Below are 21,060 nucleotides of genomic sequence, written 5' to 3'. Positions count from 1 at the left end.
AGTAGCTTTGACTTGATTTTTCACATTAATCAATTTCCTCCAATACCAGCTTGCTTGCATTGGCGCTTGGTAATCCCACCAGTTCTCATCTTTGATGTATACACAGTGAACCCATCTGATCCACATGTTATCTTGTTTGTTCGCAATTGCCCAAACATACTTTGTCCTTGCTGCAGTGTTCCACTCTGCTATTTTCCTCAAACCAATCGCCCCTACTGCTTTTGGTTGACATACAGAATCCCATGCAATTGGTCCAGAGCCTTGTGTCACATGATGTCCTTTCCATAAGTAAGCTCTGCATATAGCCTCAATATCTCTAAGTGTTCTCTTTGGCAATACCATGATCTGACTCCAATAGGAATGGATTGACATTAGTACAGAGTTTACAAGAATAGCCCTTCCAGCTAAAGACAAGGTCTTGGAGCTCCATACTTTGATTCGGGCTGTCATTTTGTCTGCTAGCACCGTACATTCTTTCCCTGAAATTCGGTTAGCACATATAGGAATACCTAAATATTTGAAAGGTACTTCCTTCTCGCTAAAGCTTGAACAATCAACAATACGTTGTACCTCATTGCCATCCATACTACAATAGTAAAAAGCTGATTTATTAGGGTTCAGATTCAATCCAGAAGAGGCTGAGAAGAGCTTTAACCCTTGGACCATATAATAGATACTCTTGTAATCACCATGACAAAAGAGTATGACATCATCAACAAAGATCAAGTGATTCAATTTCAATTCAGCACATCTATTATGAAATTTGAAATCAGGTCTAGCTCCTATCTTCAACATTATTCTTGAAAGATACTCCATACCTAGCACAAAAAGTAATGGAGACATGGGGTCCCCCTGCCTTAGCCCTCTCTTCCCTTCAAAATACCCATGCATTGAGCCATTGAACATAAGAGAGTATCTCGGAGTGCAAACACAAATCATAATCAACTAGACAAATTTATCAGGAAAATGGAAAGCATGAAGCATTTCTTCCAAGTAGTCCCAATCCAGAGTGTCATATGCTTTCTGCAAGTCAAGTTTAATCATACATCCTGCCTTTGAGTTTTTCCTTCCATAGTGCCTCATTAAATCATGGCAGATCATAATGTTATGAGCAATAAATCTGCCAGAAACAAATCCCCCCTAAATCTGCGCTATAAGCTCAGGCAAGATGACTTTCAATCTGGAACAAATTAGCTTAGTAGCAACTTTGTAGATAACATTACAACATGCAATAGGTCTGAAATCACTAACTGAATTAGGACACTTACATTTGGGGATAAGTGTTAAAACAGTAGTGTTAATTTCTTTAAGGATCTGACCTGTATGCAAAAAAGAGAGGATAGCCTCTAAAATGTCATCTCCAATTAAATCCCAATTGTCTTGGAAGAAGCAACTAGTAAAGCCATCTGGACCAGAAGCCTTCACAACAGGAATTGAAAAAACAACCTTCTTAACATCTTCTTTGAAGAACTCCTTCATCAAGAATTCTGCCTGAGATTTAGAGACAAGAGGACCAAGTTTCATAACTCCTGCCTTGATCTTGGACTTGTTTTCCATTTTAGAACTGAGTAAACTGTAATAAAATGAAAGAAAGGCCTCAAAAATTTCCCCTGGATTATCTGTTCTTACTCCTCTTTGATCTTCAATTGATAGGATGTTGTTTGCTCTTCTCCTCTCTTTGATGATAGCATGAAAAACAGATGTATTATCATCTCCATTTGTAACCCAACTTAGCTTAGCTTTTTGATACAAGAATGAATTGAGCCCCTTCAAAAGCTAAGCATATTTGGATCGGGTAGCAGCCTCCTTGTTAATAAGTTCAACATTCAAAGGATCATTTTGGAGCTTCATTGTACTTCAAGCAACTCTTTCCTTGCTTCATCTGTTGTCACCTGAATATTGGAGTAATGCTTTCGGTTAAGATCTTTAAATGCCACTTTGAGTCCCTTCAGTTTTCAAACAACTTGGTACATTTTATTGCCTTTCACTCTTTGATTACAAACACCTTTAACTATCTCAGAGTATCGTAGATGAGAAGTCCACATGAAATACTTAAAGGGTTTTTTCCCATTAAGTGTTTCATGATACAAAGAGATAATTGCAGGGGTATGATCAAAGAGTTTTTCTGCTAAAAACAATGCTTCTGATATTGTAAAACTGTCCATCCACCGTTGGTTAGCAAGAACCCGAGCAATCTTTGAGTAAATCCTCTCATTTCCTTGTCGTTTGTTATTCCAAGTATAATAACTCCCACTATACTTGATATCCTCTATTTGACAAGCCTTAACACAGTCCATAAAATCATTTGCTGCCAAAAATTTAACTCTTTTTCCCACCCTTTCCTCCTTAAACAATATTTCATTAAAGTCTCCCAAAACCATCCATGGTTCTTGGGTGGCTAGCAACTTTAAATCTGCCCATAATTCCTTTCTACCTTCTATCTCATTGAAAGCATACACAAAGGTAGTAAAGAAGCTGACCTCACCATACAAAGTTGATACTTGAAGATGGATAAGTTGGCTTGTACATTTGAGTTTGTTCACCGAGAAGCTACAAGGATTCCATGCCACGATATTTTGACCTCCATCATGCCAAGATATGTTAGATGTGAAACACCATCCCTTAAACATATTTACATACAAGGCCCCAAGTTTTGGAGCCTTAACTATCATCTCGAGGAGACCAACAAGACCGGCTTTATGAACATGTACCATGTTCTTGACTAAATTTTGCTTGCTATGGTCATTGATCCCTCGGACGTTCCAACTAATTATTCTATTCATTTCCTCGAGGAGGATCTCCCCCTCGTCTTGTTTTTCTCTACTGTGGCAACTTGGTTGAGCCCAATCTTGATGAAATCAGCTGTTCCTTCTTCAGTTGTAGCCATAGCCTGAACATTTGGTGCTTCTGCAGTGGAAACTGCTTCAAAATTATCTGCTTACACTTGATACGGATTAGTTCTACTTGGTTCTTCAGCTATTGAGATACTTCTTGACTTGGGCCCCTTACTAACTTGTTGAAAACCTTCATTGTCTACCTGTTGTTTACTGCTGCCTGCTTCATTCACAGCAGGCTTTTTATTGTTTTTCACCACCCATTGCCGCTGACCTCCTTGCTTCTTTTTACAGTCTATTGTGGAGTGTCCTAAACCTTTACAATAGTTACATTCTATTGGTTTCCACTCATATTTAATTTTAGCAAAAACATCAAAGCCATGCTCATCCTCAAAAGAGACACGCACGGGAACTCCTGCTGAATTGAGACCTCAATGAGAACTCTCGGGTAGTTCAATTTATGCTTTTCCTTTGTCATGGTATCCACTTGCAAGGGCTTTTCCAATTGCCCACTATTTTGAACAAAGATCTCTCACCCCAATACTTAAGTTCAAGATCCGGCAATTGAATCCAAATGGGAATTGATCTAATATCCTCTGTTTTGAAATTAACATCAGGATCCCATGCTTTCATCACCACTGGCCGATTGTTGAAAAACACAAACCCCCATTTAGAATCTCATCTCTGGTTTCTAATGAGTCGAACCGCACTAGGAAAACCCCATATGACAGTGTACCTACTCTATCAACCTTTTCTTTCCAAATTCTTCTGATAAATCCTTCTATAACTGTCAATGGTGGGTTAGCACCAAGGACATAACAAACTATAGAAGAACTCCAGAAATGAACTTCATCCTCAATATCTTTTATAGTAATTTTGACCTTGTTATTACTCTCAGAGTTCTTGAAAGATGAATCTAAATTCCTCACCACTGAATCAGAACATAAAATGGGAGGAGTTATAGGATTACCTTGCTGAACGCTATTATAGCATTTGCAATTGGCCTGTAGGAAATAGTCAAAATCCCTGCAAACCTCTTCTTGTCTTATGATCTCTTGCAACGATGACTTTGGGGAGAGAGGCGCCTGAAACATATCTGCACTACTCTGCTCCAGGCCAGAATTCTTTTCCACACTGTTCGATTCATTGTCCTGTTCCTTTTCACCATCGTTTTCCTCATCCGAAAACTCAATTGGTTCGACACCAATAACTGCATCAATGGATTTAGTCATTCGCACATCCGCTGTAGAGGTAGGTCCTCTCTTTCTAGGTTTCTTTAGCTTCGATCGAAGCTTTCCCTACCTCACCCTAGTTTTCGCCATAGCACCAGCCCGTGAGCTGAACGAGAGAGAGAGAGAGAGAGAGAGAGAGAGAGAGAGAGAGAGAGAGAGAGAGAGAGAGAGAGAGAGAGAGAGAGAGAGAGAGAGAGAGAGAGAGAGAGAGCCTTGGATGCTTATCGTAACCTAACTAATTATTAATCTAAGAATTTAGTTGAATACATTACTTGAATTTTGCATTAATATGTTATGTATATATATGTTATACAACTATCAATCAACTATTGAGAAAATATTGAAGATTCAACTGTTTTGTTAATTTAATAAGAAAGCTTTTAGAAATTTACATTAATGTATCAAATATAATATTGCTAATGCTTTACATTTCTGTTAATATTTATGATATGACATACAACTCTAAATCAAGTATTATACGACTATTTAAAAATCAATAATATAGACAATGTATCAATGAAAACATTTCCGCAAATGTGAACTCTGAAAAAAGTTAAAAAAAAAATCAAATAAATTTTCTTTTATTATCTAATTGCCTGGATGTAGAAAAATAGGCTTGGATCGTCTTTTATCCTCAATAGCTGGTAACCTTCTTTGACTTGGTATTTTAATTGCAGTTAGTGTTTTCTTTATTGCATTCCAGTACTTGTTTCAACTTTCATATTTGCAAACCCTTGAGATGAATTCACCACTAGTTTAATAATTTACGTAATTCATTCCTTGATCAAACCGCCCGTTGAACTGTATCAGAAATAGAATTGCATCCATTTCTTTAAATTTTAAAAATTCAATCATGGTCAGTCAACTATGAAAAAACTATAAAAAAATTGATCCCGATCAAGGTATTGAAAATAATACATATGTTGTTAAGAATCTATTTTACAACCTTAAAGCAACTAATAATCTCCACTTAATATAAATAAACTTACCACAACAGAGTTTTCTCTATATGAGTCGTGCATTGCCAATTTTGAACTCCAATTTTTTACATAATAATATTTCAGTAACACAACTATTAGGTAACTCATAAACAACGTACGTGCAACTATTTATGAACAATGTGCTTGGACATCGTTAAGAAAAAAAATTAACAAAGTATTAATGCATTGATGAACAATGAGTTGTTGTTTAAGAATATTTTGTGAAAAAACAACTGTAAGAACACTATAAACTAATGTGAACTCAAACAATGTTAAAATATGAACAAACTGACCAATTAGAATTATTTTTTATGATAAACTTGTATTGTATTGTCTACATAAAATACTTGCAAATAAGACTAAAAATAGTGTAGCCTTCTTAGTGTGTCATTATTAATACATCAATTATTAGAGCGCCAATAAAAATGATAGCTAACTGTAATGCAACTACATAGAAATAAAAAATCAGAATAATATTGTCAGATATATGACACGAGATGAATGCAAGTTTAGTTTATTGTCTCGATTTGTATTGAATAATTTCAAGATTAAAATTCAAGAAAATAATGTTAATACAACAATTAGAATATTAGCTACTCTAGTGATACATATTTTTTAGGTTATACTTGATTTAGATTGATTAGAAACTCGAGATCTATTTGTTACAGGTCTACATCTTCTAAATCTGTACATTGAATTAAGGAGGAATTAGTTTTATAGAATTTAAATTATTTTACAGGATTGAGTTTATGTTTCAAACTAGTTTTTTTTCCTATTGAATCGTTCATCAATAGGTATTGGTTGATTTTCGGTTTGTTATTTTTCTTCTTCTCAGGTTGATTCACAAAATTAATGGTGTTTCTTTGTCTATTGACGTTGCTTCATTATTGTCGAGCTCCTTCCGTCGCGGTTGGCTTCGTTTCTCAGATGCAATTCTGGTGCAGCTTCAATTGTAAAGGCAGAGGTTGTTTTTTTTGGATTGTATAAATATTTATATAGCCAACCCATAGTATTTTTGTAATATTTTTACCCTTGGGCTATAATAGAAAAAAGTTCTTTAATTTTTATATATATGTGTGGGATCATAGGGGACAACTTTTAGAGTTGTCAACTATTAGAGTACTTTTAGCGGAAAAAATATCAAATTTTATGTGGATGAGAATAAAAAAAAAAAATAAAAGAAAGTAATATTTTGAGATGATGAGTGTACATTTAACAACTATAGATGATGCCTCCCATTGAAGATGCTCTAAGTGCACTAATGCACTTATTCGAGTTTTTGACATGGGGATAATTTTAATTTTAATTTTTTTAGATGATCTTGTACAACTTAGTTATTTAAGATATTCGGTAGATTTTTTTAAAATTGTAAAAAATTTTAAAAAATTTAACGCGTCAAAATAAGGTTCAAACTATATATTGTACGCGTGTCTCTTTTATTTGATACGAGTGTAAAATAAATTATTTGAATTTTACTCTCTAAATTGTAAATTATTTTGTATTTCTCAAAACTTTGTAAGATGACTTAAGTAGATATATTGCGAACTGTGATCTAAAAAATTATTATTGAAACTATTTGAATATTGAAAACACAAAAATTGTGCACTGGTGTACCACTATTTTGGAGTGCAATATAGAAGCACCCTTAAAAATAATTTTTTTAATAAATAAATATGATTAATAAAAATATTAATTATACATATATCTTTTATGAATAAAAAGATAATTATGTGAGAAATGCTAACACATTATTAATGTCTAATATTACCACAAGGTGTCTTACATACATTACTGCAATTAAGTATATCAAATCTTATTTATTTTAATTTAATAATTATATATAGAATATCACTAACTTTTTATGTATTATAGTGTTAGACAACATTAATTAATGAGCTTTTTTATAAATAAGCATAAAAAGCTCATTTACAATATTTATATGTATACACAAGTTTTTCAATATTTATACAGTCTAACTTTCTAACATATAAATATAAGACATACTTGTAGAACTCTCTACCCTCTTCGACTCATTCATATCGTGAAATCCAAAATAATAGAAGCCATTGTTACTATTATCTGTAATTTTGGATAGAAGACATGTGTAATTCAAAGATGGTTCAATTCAGCTACAACATACCCAATTATAGGCCCAACCAAGATATTGGACCTGATCCGTAGAGAGGACAAGCCATCTGGATGATGGATAGATGTCTCGTCCAGGCGAGATAAGCATCCAGCACGACAACTCTTCAAATAGCATCAAGCAGTGCTTCTAGGAGAATGGTTAATAAACATCCGAGTATCTAGCTCTGTATCTCACTCATTTATTACTAAACCCTACAATATCAGGAATTTCCAAGATCATGTCCGAAAATCAAATATTCCAAATAAGGAAATGAACTAGTCACCAATCAAGCATTTATGTGTCTTTATTATCCACAATAGTAGGTATCAACATGATATGGCATCCACGTCATTAGAAAAACAATATCTCATGGGTCAGGCTTCACTAGATGAACCCAAAGTCAATATGTTTTTTGTATTTACTTCATCAGTGGGCAGGTTTTACGCACTAGAATTCTAGCTCTATAAATATAAGAAAACTCACTCATGCAAAGGGTTATATATGAATACAGGAGAACAAATTCTTGAGTTTAGAGTCTTGGCAAAACACTTATGTAAATCAAATAGGCTAACCATATAATAATATTAACTCGTGGACTAGAGGTCTTTAATCCTTGAACCTCATAAAAACTCTGCTCTCACTCTTCATTTTTGATCTATTTCTTTAGCTTTATTATATTTTATATCGGCTTGCAAAAATCTCGATAAAGATTTTGATACTTTCATTAAGAGCTAAAGAAAGAATGGATACTATAATTTTACACTACAATAATGGTAGCCATGAGAACCCCTGTCAAAAAACCTGGTGCTCGTAATGGGGACACTCCCATGGATAACGTGATCCTCTTACTATACATGTGAAAGCATATGTAGTAGGAGATACATCAAAAGTGACTAATCATCTTATCAAGAAAAATCAACATAATGAGAAGTATGTTGATGAGAATCCCATCGATGAAGATGGTGAATTAAAAGATCAAGATGATAATCATGAGGACAAAGATCTTGAAGGTAATGGTGACAATAAGGAAGAGGAAGGTTATTACTACGAGCTAGGTCTCGAAGTTATTCGAATGGTCAAAGAACTTGCTAAAACCAAAAAGAAATTGGCAAATTAGGAAGGAATTCTCGTCAAATACAAGAAACTTCAGACAAGTTGGCGGCCAAAATTGAATCAGGGAACGTGGCTCCTGATGAAAATATTCTTGATGAACCCACTCCTCAGGAAAATAACACCATGAAGAAAGAAAACGCTAAAGATCCTAGAACTTCTGATCCCACAAGGGACAAAGGAAAAGGTGTTATAAGGGAACTTAGAAAAAAGACAGCTCCAACTGCTCCATGGAACAACATGAATCTTGTTAACCAACCTTTGCAGAAAAAGAAGGCAGCTAATGCTCTAGAGAAAAGTTAGCCAATTGATCCACGAGGCAGAGTTGCGAGGGGCGATAGGCCTGGTACTCAGATACAAAGGCCTACCGTATGAGGATAGAAAACTTGCCTTGTAATTCTATTCACTAGAGTGATGGAGTAGACAAAGTTCACCTAATTATAGAAGATAGTATGTCAACAACGGACCTCTGGGAATGCTTGAATGCAAAGAAAGATTGAACCAGAGGCAAGAAGGCAATACCTTGCGGAAATGACCTCAAAAATCACATCCATGATAGAGTTTCTGGGTGCAAGTTCCAGGACGATAACACTAGGCATCTGGAAGACCAAATAGCTAAATTAACCAAGTTAACAAAGCGTCTTTTCCAGAAGCAAAGTGGGGTCGTATTTGATTTGGAAGAAGAAGATTCATATGTTGGATATTATTTTACCAAGATCTTAGATCTACTTACAAGTATGTTGTTTAACACCCTAAATATGAACTTTCTAAAACGATAAAATAAACACATATAAAGTTAAGAAAACCTTACATTGATGCAGCGGAATTAATGTCTCCTTCCACTCAGATCTCTAACCCTTGTATCCTTTCTGTCGCAGAGTATTATCAACATTTGAGCCCGAATGTCCTTCTCTTTGAGTGTGATCCTTCACAGTCTTCCAATCTATGATTGAGTTACCACTTGCTGTGTGTGGGCACTTACTCTATCACTTAGGTTTGAAATATAGAAGAAGAAAAGAGAGAGAGAGGTTTCGGCCAAGGTATAGAAAGAGGAAGGCTCAATTTTTCTGGAGAGAGAATTTTCTGACAGAAAAAGATTATTCAAAGTTATTATTTTGACTGAGCCATCACTTTCTATTTATAGGCAACTACTAGGTTTAGGTTATGAATTATTTGGCATTAAAATAATGAAAATATCAATTTGAAAAACTTAAATAAGTGGCCGACCAAGGTGTATTTAATGGGCCCACTTGATTTTACAGTTTTAACAAATTTTATTTCTATTTTCTCAAAAACGCTAATTTTTCCAATTCTAACCATTTAAATGCCAAAACTAATTATTTAATAACTAAAATAGATTATTAAATAATATTGTCCTTTAATTGAATTATTAACTAGACATATAAAGTCCATTAATAAATAAATAAACCTAGAATCTCTTTTCTTTACAATTTCGCCCCTGCTTAGTGAAAATTCACAAATTAGACATAGTCTAACTTTAGAATTATAATTGATTAATCACGAATCAATTAATGAGTCTTACAAGTAGTATGTTCTCAACTAGAATGGGGATCATGGATCTATATGCTGAGCTTCCAATAAGTGAACCGAATTTACTAAGTAAATTCCTACTTATTAATTTTTCGTTGAATCTACTCTTAGAACTTAGAATTACACTCTCAGACTTATATAGATCATATTATATATTCCACGATATAGATATGCTATCTCATTTAACCATTGTTATAATCTTATTGTGATCAAAGATCCTCTATATAGATGATTTACATCGAGATGGAATAATTTTTACCGTTCTCACCCCTCAATGTATTTTTCCCCTTAAAACACTTAGCTACCTGTAAACGGTGTTTAGTGATCTAAGAATTAGTCACTTAAACAAGAGCTCATCCATTTACTTCTATTTGCTAAGCTCGAAGGGAATCATCACTTGAGTTCTATACACCAGTAGAAGCTATAGATTCCATATTTATGTTCAGCACTCCCACTCAATCATACTATCATGTTCCCAAAATATACGTATCACCCTGACCCAAAAGTAGGCTTAACTAATAAATCAAAGAACATGAATAGTACTCCTGAGTTGAGCCTAAGCATATCAGGATTTAGATTCTTTAAATCTTAAGATCAACTACTGATATTGACTTGGAAAGATATAACGGTAAGTTTATAATATCTTAACTAAGTTGCAATATCGGTCCAGTCCAATGTATACTCCATACATTCGAAACTAGTATACTTTACTAATGTCCTGGAAAGAACATAACACTTACTCCAAGTGTAAGTACACATCATCGCTGATTATCACATTAGTGTAAATCCAAAACACTGATGAAACAGGGACTAAGTCTTTTGATTCATATGATCACAATCACATTCCAATGTGTTGACGATACTGTAATTGTGAATAAACATATGATCTAGATTTAATTGATTTTGTGTATAAATATAATAAACATATTAAACCATTAGCATGTAAAATTCATGCAAAAATTAATCACTTCAAATTTCTTATATTGATAACTAATCAGATTGTAAAGAGTTTTATTTAGGGCATAAAACCCAACAAACTCCCACTTGCACTAATATAAAACAAAGTGTGCAAATAAGTCAATCTGATGTCTTGATCTTTAGATCAAGTGTAGTATATTTGAATCCACCCAAACTTCTGGAAACTAGTTCATAAATACATTTATGAAACATCCTTTACTATATGCTTTACTCATCAAGGGATACTGAAATCTTTACTGTTTTAAAGTACATCTGAATGAACAGAAGACATATCTCTCATATTTTAAAGTATGTAATTGAGATAATACAGTGTAGACTTTTCTTCAGTAATATAACTTTCTTGGTATTTTCGAATTTACAAAGTTATAATTCTTCTCTGGTAGACCTTGAATTATTATAGAATAACTCCTCCACCCCCAAAGTAACCACCATCTCAAGAATTTCGAATGAGTTGGTGAGATACAAGGATAACTGATACACAGTTCCTTAATATCTAACATATAGATCACTTTCATAAATCTTTCTTGAATATCTTCTAATGTTCCTTTTTGATTACATCTCAGATAGCTCCCACTCAATAGCAGATGTCTGGTTAAATAATACTTTTAACCTCTTTCTTGTTTGGAGAGTTATCTCGTTGTGACTTTTGTATTAGTCCAATACTTTAAGTTAAGACTAAGTCATCAACATAGCAGACTAGTATTTGAAGTGAAAAATACATGCCAGAGATTAAGTAATCAAAATTAAGATACCATAAAATTTTAATGAGGATTAAGAATTCTTGGTTCAAGTCATTCGAATAGACTGAACTCGAGTTCTTTATCTTATTCTCATAATTCTGATAAGTTATACATATCCATGTGAATGGTTAGATTTTCTTTTCAGTAGTGTTCTTAAGTACCTATTACAAATATCAACCTGATGAAGATGGGTATAGAATTTTAAATTCTCCCACTCAATTAAGGTAGTGTGAAACTTTATCAAAGAACTTTTATAGGTATCAAACTTTTACTACAATAGTAAAACTAAATTGGAACATACAATCAAGATCAAGGATTTATATTGATAATAGCTAAGTCATTATATTACTTCCATGTTTAAAGAAAATATGTGTTACATAGGGAATTGTGGAATAGACTCCACCCCTAAGTATATACATATAGGGTATTGTGGATAAACTCCACCCCTAAGTATATAGAGATTATGATCCACCCCTAAAGGTTGTAAAGATCATGATTCTCTAAGTGTGATAGAGTTTATGTGGAGTTGAATACTATCCAGAGTTCATTAGATATAAAAGATCGTTGAACTGCATAGTTTTCTTAACTTTTCTCCACCCCTATCAGATCAAAAGATCCTTGTATTAAACAAATTCTTAATAATTGTATTAGAATTAACATTATTAATAAACATAGAATTAGTTTCTAGTGTTTATTTAATATAACTCTATGAAGAGTGTAAATATTATAGAATTTGCATCAATAATAAAAACACTTACACATACAAACATATAAATATAATGTGGTAATTGTTGATTAAGATAAAGTAAATGAAGCTCAATCTCATAAATTGCAATTGGTTTGAATTCGAAAATAAAAATAAACTTTATTAATAATAAAAAGTATTGCAACAATATGAGAAAAACAGGGATAAATATCCCTAACTAAAATTTGAAATCCAAATTGTCTTTAAACTAAAACAATTAATTCAAAATTAGATAGAAGAGCTTCATCTTCATCTGGACGATTTCACCCTTGGTCCAGCTTTCCGATCCAACTCATCTGAGTTCAAGTAGCTTGGCCTATAAGAAGAAGAAAAACAAATCAACAAAGTTAGTCCAAAATCATAAATCCAATTGGATAATAATTCACTAAAACTCTTAAAGTTTATAAATAGAAATACCTTGTTTCTTTGCAAGAAGTTTAGGACACTGGGGTTTCCAATGACCTTTCTCATTGCAGTAGAAACACTTTCCTTTAAGTGTAGCATCACCAGAAGCAGCAGCCTTTTTGTTTTTCATGGCTTTTGCACGCTTCTTGGTGTTCTTCCACTTCTTCTTCGATTTGGGTTTTGAAGCAGATGCAATATTTGCTTCAGGTTTGATCGTCCCATTACCATTCCCAGAATTTTGAGGTTTACTCCCTTTCTTCTTGGGTCCTCCAATCAAATTTTCATAAGTCTGAAGGTCATTGACTAACTCATGAAAGTCTATATCCTTCTTATTCATGACATAATTTGATGTGTATGGTAGAAATGCTGGAGTCAGACTATTCAAGATAAGGCTTACTTGAGTAGTGCTATCCATTTCAACACCATGATCCTGGGCTTCTTGGAAATAACTTGCCATGAGGAGAACATGATCACGCACGTTTTGATGGGGTTCCATCCGTGCATTGATGTACTTCTTAGTCGCGTCAAAGCGAGACTGAAGTGATGCCTTACCGAATAGCTCATTTAACTTTGTCATTACTTCAGCAGCCTTCTCGGTTTTAGAAAACCGAGTTTTGAGGGTGTCAACCATGCTGGAAAGCATAAAGTATAGAGCTTTGTCATTTGCTTTCTGCCAACGCTCATACTTTTCTTTCACAGCTTTGGATGCAATATCCCCAGGCACTTCAGGTGACGGTTCAGTTAGAACAAACAAGGCACTTTCTCCTATGAGAGCAATATTAATGTTCTCATTCCATTTAGGAAAGTTAGATCCATTTAGCTTATTTTCAGTCAACAGTGATAACATGGAATTCATCATGATTATACAGGATACTACAAAATAATAGAAATCAACAAATAGAAATTAATAATGGTTTAACACAAAATCAATTCAGAAATTATAAGCACATAGCAAGTAGGAATGATATGAGAAAATACTTTAAAAAAATTCAATTCTAAATAATTTCCAAGGTTTTTCGACAAACTGATATCAGTGTCCCGTTTAGGCGAGAGTCAAAGCTACCATCTATTGAATAGAGTTGTCAGCTCATCTAAAATGTTAAACATTCTAGCAACCTTTTATTCGATCAAGATTGGAATCCAGCGTTGTCCCGTTTAGGCGAGAGTCAAGGCTATTCTATCTTATGAGCTACTACCATTGTTTCGCAATTTGCAAGTCAAATATAGTCGCCACCATTAGGGTGATCCATACCATATAAAACACTTACAAACTACTTATCTTTCGAGATTAAACGGTGCGAAATCGCTAATGAACGTTCCTCCATTAGAGAGGATTACTCACTAAAACAAACGTGATGTCAAACCAACAATGGAGATCGAATATCTTAATAATAATAAAGCTCATTCTTTAAAATGTATTTTCATTATTATTCTAATAAATATATTCATTAAATTCGAATTTAGAATTAGAATTCAAAATAATAATTTAATTTAATATTTATAAAATTATACTTAGATGGTGATTGAAATAAATTGAATTATTTTCATCTTAGTAGTAATTTTAAATATAAATATTAAGGAAATTAATTTAAGTTGTATTAATTTAAATTAATTAGCAACTTAAAAATTTCCATATGAATATATTTATTGTATTCGAAAAATAAAGTATAAAACTATACAAATTTTCGAAAATATTTAATAATAAATACTTAGAAAAAATACTTCAAGCAAAAATATCACCTATCTAGATTTTCCTTTCACTAATTAATTCAATTTCTAATAATATATTTAAATTCATTTATTTTAAATTAATCAATAGATGAAAAAAAAAATGATTTAAGTTGGTCCAAGAATTAATTAAAATAAATAATTAATTTACAACTTAATCTATTTTTCAAGAAAAATTCAAAAATATTGCATAATTAAAATGCAATTTTTCGAAATTGATTAATAAAATAAAGAAAAAATATATATTGAAAATTATTTAAATTTAAGTTGAAAAAATAAATTTCAACCTAAAAATAATTTTCTATTTAATTAAGTGTCATGAAAAATAAATATTTAAGTATCATGATGAAAATCAACTTAGATATTTAAATTTTTCAATTTAATTAAATGTATTAAATTCAAGAAATAAATAATTAAGTGTAAAGAAGGCTTAATTATTAATTTCTAGTTTAATATTAGGAAAAATATACTTAAATAAAATTGTACCAAAATTAATTATTTAAATAATTAATTTCACAATGTATAATATTTTCCTATTTAAATATTAGAAATAATAAGTAGTCTAGAAATAACTATCTAGAAAATATCTGATTTGAGTAAGTATCTTTTCAACAAAAATTTGAAAAAGATCTAATTTAAGTTGTATAGAAAAATCTAAAACTTAAATATTTTCAAATTTAAATTTAATTAAATATCAAAAAAAAAATTAAGTTGTAACCACTTAATTTGAAAAATATTCCATTTTAAGTTTAAAAAACTAACGTAAAAAATATCTTAAGAATCTTTAATAACTAATGCCTAGGATTCCTCAACTTAATTTTAAATTTAAATAAAATATTCAAATTTAAGTTAGATAAGAAAAATCAGTTGATACAACTAATTTATAACTTAAATAGGAATATTTAATTAAATAAGGTCGAGAAAGAATCTAGTTAGTTAAAATTCTTTATTTAATTAAATATAAGAAAAATACAAATAGTTTGTTTAGAAATAATATCTAAAACTAAAAGTATTTTTCTTAAAATTAACTTTAAAATATTAAAATGAAAATAAATTTTTATATATTTTAAAAGTTAATTATGTTGCTAATTCAATTTTATTAGGTCAAACTAATATAATTAACCTAGTACAGTTATTCAAATCAGGCAAATGGGCCTTCACAATTGGGGTAGTTCATGTGAGGGGGTGTTGGGTTCAGTATGTCGTACCCACTTCTATGGCTCTCAACTCTCACACAAGGCCCAAAAGAGAGGAATTTAACCTTAAAATAAATAACTGTTATTAATTGAATAGGTCCAATAACTAAATGGACCTTAATAAAATCTATCAGGGTGTGACATTTTATTTAGCAACCACCTATATGCATCTATATAATAAAATAAACATATAGGCTCACACAGGCACACATTTGGATGGGTCCTATCATGTTGCTAGGTCATACACAGATGAAAGAAGATTGTAAAATTTACCTGTTACAAATTATTAACTTGACCAAGGGAGCCATGGTTAAAATCAGATCATCATATAACACTCAATACAACATGAAACCATCCAAATAACAAACAATCGTTTTAAAGTCCAAATTTCTTGCAACCAAATCAATTACCATGGCTCTGAGGCCAGTTTTTAGATATTATTTTACCAGGATCTTAGATCTACTCACAAGTATGTTGTTTAACACCCTAAATATGAACTTTCTAAAACGATAAAATAAACACATATAAAGTTAAGAAAACCTTACATTGATGCAGCAGAATTAATGTCTCCTTCCACTCAGATCTCTAACCCTTGTATCCTTTCTGTCGCAAAGTATTATCAAGATCTGAGCCCGAATGTCCTTCTCTTTGAGTGTGATCCTTCACAGTCTTCCAATCTATGATTGAGTTACCACTTGCTGTGTGTGGGCACTTACTCTATCACTTAGGTTCGAAATATAGAAGAAGAAAAGAGAGAGAGAGGTTTCGGCCAAGGTATAGAAAGAGGAAGGCTCAGTTTTTCTGGAGAGAGAATTTTCTGACAGAAAAAGATTATTCAAAGTTATTATTTTGACTGAGCCATCACTTTCTATTTATAGGCAACTACTAGGTTTAGGTTAGGAATTATTTGGCATTAAAATAATAAAAATATCAATTTGAAAAACTTAAATAAGTGGCCGGCCAAGGTGTATTTAATGGGCACACTTGATTTTGCAGTTTTAACAAATTTTATTTCTATTTTCTCAAAAACGCTAATTTTTCCAATTCTAACCATTTAATGCCAAAACTAATTATTTAATAACTAAAATAGATTATTAAATAATATTGTCATTTAATTTAATTATTAACTAGACATATAAAGTCCATTAATAAATAAATAAACCTAGAATCTCTTTTCTTTACAATTTCGCCCCTGCTTAGTGAAAATTCACAAATTAGACATAGTCTAACTTTAGAATTATAATTGATTAATCACGAATCAATTAATGAGTCTTACAAGCAGTATGTTCTCAACTAGAATGGGGACCATGGATCTATATGCTGAGCTTCCAATAAGTGAACCGAATTTACTAAGTAAATTCTTACTTATTAATTCTTCGTTAAATCCACTCTTAGAACTTAGAATTGTACTCTCAGACTTATATAGAGCATATTATATGTTCCACGATATAGATATGCTATCTCATTTAACCATTGTTATAATCTTATTGTGATCAAAGATCCTCTATATAGATGATTCACATCGAGATGGAATAGTTTTTACCATTCTCACCCCTCAATGTATTTTGCCCCTTAAAACACTTAGGTACCTGTAAACGGTGTTTAGTGATCTAAGAATTAGTCACTTAAACAAGAACTCATCCATTTACTTCTATTTGCTAAGCTCGAAGGGAATCATCACTTGAGTTCTATACACCAGTAGAAGCTATAGATTCCATATTTATGTTCAGCACTCCCACTCAATCATACTATCATTTTCCCAAAATATACGTATCACCCTGACCCAAAAGTAGGCTTAACTAATAAATCAAAGAACATGAATAGTACTCCTGAGTTAAGCCTAAGCATATCAGGATTTAGATTCTTTAAATCTTAAGATCAACTACTGATATTAACTTGGAAAGATATAACTGTAAGTTTATAATATCTTAACTAAGTTGCAATATCGGTCCAGTCCAATGTATACTCCATACATTCGAAACTAGTATACTTTACTAATGTCCTGGAAAGAACATAACACTTACTCCAAGTGTAAGTACACATCATCGCTGATTATCACATTAGTGTAAATCCAAAACACTGATGAAACAGGGACTAAGTCTTTTGATTCATATGATCACAATCACATTCCACTGTGTTGATGATACTGTAATTGTGAATAAACATATGATCTGGATTTAACTGATTTTGTGTATAAATGTAATAAACATATTAAACCATTAGCATGTAAAATTCATGCAAACATTAATCACTTCAAATTTCTTATATTGATAACTAATCAGATTGTAAAGAGTTTTATTTAGGGCATAAAACCCAACATCATAACCATCTGTAAAAATAATAATAGAGGCACCCTTGCTAAAACACTTTAGAATTCCTTAAATATAATTATATGAAGGCAAGACAAACCTTACGGCCCACCTATCTAAATATATTCGATTTATTATGCAAGTAGCGAAGGCAAGTGACAGTGCAAAATGCCTCTATTTTTTATTAACTTTATCAAAGTGTACCGAAGGTTGGTAGAAGAGACTATCTATTAGGGTTTATGCTCTAAAAGCAAGTATTAAATTGATAATATATATTACAGAATATATGAAATATAAATATAAGATAAATGAATATGTTAATTATAAATATCTAAAAATTTCATATTCATATAGAGTGGGTATATGATCTTGTAAGGAAGTACAAGAAAAATAAGATTATACAATATGAATAAAAAAAATTGGTAGTGTATTAAATTATGGAAATCTTTAATATAGAATTACCAAGTACAATTTACTAAGCACTATACTCTAGTGTGTGTGATTTTAATTCAGATCACATATGTGGATAGATATTTAGTAAAGGTAATATGTATAATTTGATTATGCATGAGTTGACCAATATGAACTAACATCTTTTATGAACGTGTCGTTTATCATAAAAAAGTTATTCATATCATAACGATGATCATTAGTAGATCTGTCTGAATCTTGAGTATTCATGAACTTCTATTTTTGTTCACTAAGTTCTTTGATTTACTCATTAAAGCATGGTGGGCCCATAACCCACAGGCCAAGATCAAAACCTGGCTCTAGGTAAAGTTATTGTTGAATGGCAGTGAGTTTGGAGCTGGATGAAGATTGTACATATCAAGACAGGACCTAGAGTGTTAGATCTTCGAGACATCTAGGGCTCACAATTTTGTAGTCGTTGTGCGACATCTTTTGATTTTGTACAGTTGAAAAATGTAAATACAGGATCCTAGATTTTATAAATGTAATGCATTTTATGTTTATTTATTAAAGTTTAAATTTTATCACTTTTTTGATAAACCCTTTAATTAGCAAAGGTTACATAATAACTATGAAAAGTAATGTAGCACACCTAAACTAGTAGGGTGTTACAACTTTGGTATCAAAACAACCAAGTTGACTACCGAAGACCATCAAGAGATGTACAATCATCATTAGAGATAATCTTGATTCTCAATTCAATAAGCCTTTACATGTTTTAGTATCTTATTATAATTAGAAAAGCATGATAGAAACATGTTAGTGATATATTAATTGATTGTGTGCGTGTCTAAGATCCCATGTATGCGGTCTTAAGTTTATTATGTTGACCACTGCCTGATTAAACTAACTTATGGGTTCGTAGGCTAGTATCATATCAATACTACCCGAAACCCTGTATTACTTCAAGAATTGTTAGATTTAATAAAAAAAATAATCACAAGTCCAGCTCAAAATGTACCAAGTAAAGATCGCCCGACATTTTAACTGAAAAGTCAAAAGCTAGAGGTTTGACGTTGGTTAACTTTTCCTAAGAAGAGTGTTCTTGGCCTCTCAAGAACCGAGAGTGAGAGTTTTTGGACCTAACTGGGAATGACCATACGAAATACAACATAAGGTGCGTGATGGAACGTACCAGCTTAAAAGACTCGACGGATCCGGGATTCTACGAGCATGGAATGCAGACCATCTGCACTGATACTATCAGTAAACTAGGGGTGTCTGAATCCAATTTATCTTATTGCATTTTATTTTTTTTCCATATACGCCTCAGGGTAGGAAATAGTTGAATAAAAATAGAATAAATTTCAAAGCAAAAATACAGTATTTTATAATTTTTAGTTGCATTATAACAAGTGACTAAGAGTCCAAACTCTCAAATAACTTAGGTGGGTATTGTGTATTATGACTTAAAAAAATTAGTGTGAAAATTGATCAATTAAGGTGGGAGTAGAAACATAAATCGACGTCTAAAAGGTTCAAGCCATTGGAAGCAGAGCCTCATGAATCTAGGAGTAAGTTATTATGTTACCATGCTTATGATTAATAATTCACCAAGTCAATTCAAGTTGTTAGATCACGAAGAACTAGGAAAGGCACACAACACAAAAAGTTACACACCTTTTTGTCCAATGTCTACTACTCTCACATTTCTTTTCTTATTATTATTATTATTATTATTATTATTATTATTATTATTATTATTGTAAAAATAATCTTTTTGTACTATGTTTTTTTTTTGGTAGTCAATTATTTTTTATTTTTTTATGGATGATTTTTTTATGAATGATATTTAATTGTTTAATATCATGAAAAATAGATACATTAGCATTTTTCTTATTAATATGTACATATCTTTATTTAATCTAATAAGAATTTTTTATTTTTTTTGAACAATAAACAAATATTTCATTAAAAAATAATATGAGTAATAAATTATGAAGAGATAATGGAAAAACCATCCATACTAGTGCACCATCCACCCTATGTGCATCCACTGCTAATTCATGATTATGAACATGAATTAGAGATGCCTTAAGAAAATTAGTAAGTAAACTAGTCAAATTCTCTAACAAAGATCTTAAAAATTTAATACAACAAGAGAAAATAACATACAAATAATAAAAAATCAACAACAAATTAATAAGAGTATAATATAAAAATACATCAAAATATTATATTTTCTGTAAATAAAATCACAAAAATTGTAAAAATATTTAAAATTCTGTACAACCGTCCTTTTGTATTTTTATTTTTTTTTTTGTTATTTTTATTTATTTGTGAAATAATTTCTTTTAAATTTTTGTTTAATTATACATAACTTTGTAATTTAATTTTTTTTTTTTTTTGTCTTATTTATATTATCTAAATTAATTATATATATTAGTATCGAGGCCCAAGGAAGATAAAAAGAATGAGTTTGAATAGAAAGAGGGAAATAAAAAGTAATACTAAATATAAATATATATTTTAAATCTAGTGTAAAAAGTGAGGGAGAGAGAGATTTTTAATTAAGTAGTAAAATTAAGCAATGAAAACTCTAATTTTTCTTTTATAATCGGTCGTGAGATTAAAATCTTATTTTTAAAATTTAACATTTTTAAAATTAATATTTAATTATAATTATTTTGTAAAGGTTCCATTAATGAGTAAT

General features: G+C 31.3%; 1 protein-coding gene across 1 annotated transcript; it reads right to left on the bottom strand.

Annotated features, from left to right (window-relative positions):
- Positions 1–1,140: 1,140 nt before the first annotated feature.
- On the bottom strand, positions 1,141–2,714 carry LOC133036937 (uncharacterized). The gene is made up of 2 exons (XM_061113717.1): positions 1,982–2,714; positions 1,141–1,739 (listed from the first exon to the last, which is right to left on the bottom strand). Exons 1-2 carry the CDS (start codon positions 2,712–2,714, stop codon positions 1,141–1,143), a joined length of 1,332 nt encoding a protein of 443 aa, XP_060969700.1.
- Between the last annotated feature and the right edge of the window lie 18,346 nt (positions 2,715–21,060).

This window comes from Cannabis sativa, chromosome 4, assembly GCF_029168945.1.
Source record: "Cannabis sativa cultivar Pink pepper isolate KNU-18-1 chromosome 4, ASM2916894v1, whole genome shotgun sequence".
NCBI lineage: Eukaryota > Viridiplantae > Streptophyta > Magnoliopsida > Rosales > Cannabaceae > Cannabis > Cannabis sativa.
The sequence above is the reverse complement of the archived record's forward strand: the minus strand, read 5'-3'. Positions and strand labels throughout refer to the sequence as shown.

What these genes read in the sequence shown, in the direction of transcription:
- LOC133036937 (XM_061113717.1), bottom strand. Translation starts at nt 2,714, where the DNA reads ATGGTACATGTTCATAAAGCCGGTCTTGTTGGTCTCCTCGAGATGATA. An exon ending in TTGTAATCAAAGAGTGAAAG is followed by an intron (nt 1,740 to 1,981) that starts GCAATAAAATGT and finishes TGTATCAAAAAG; the next exon opens with CTAAGCTAAGTTGGGTTACA.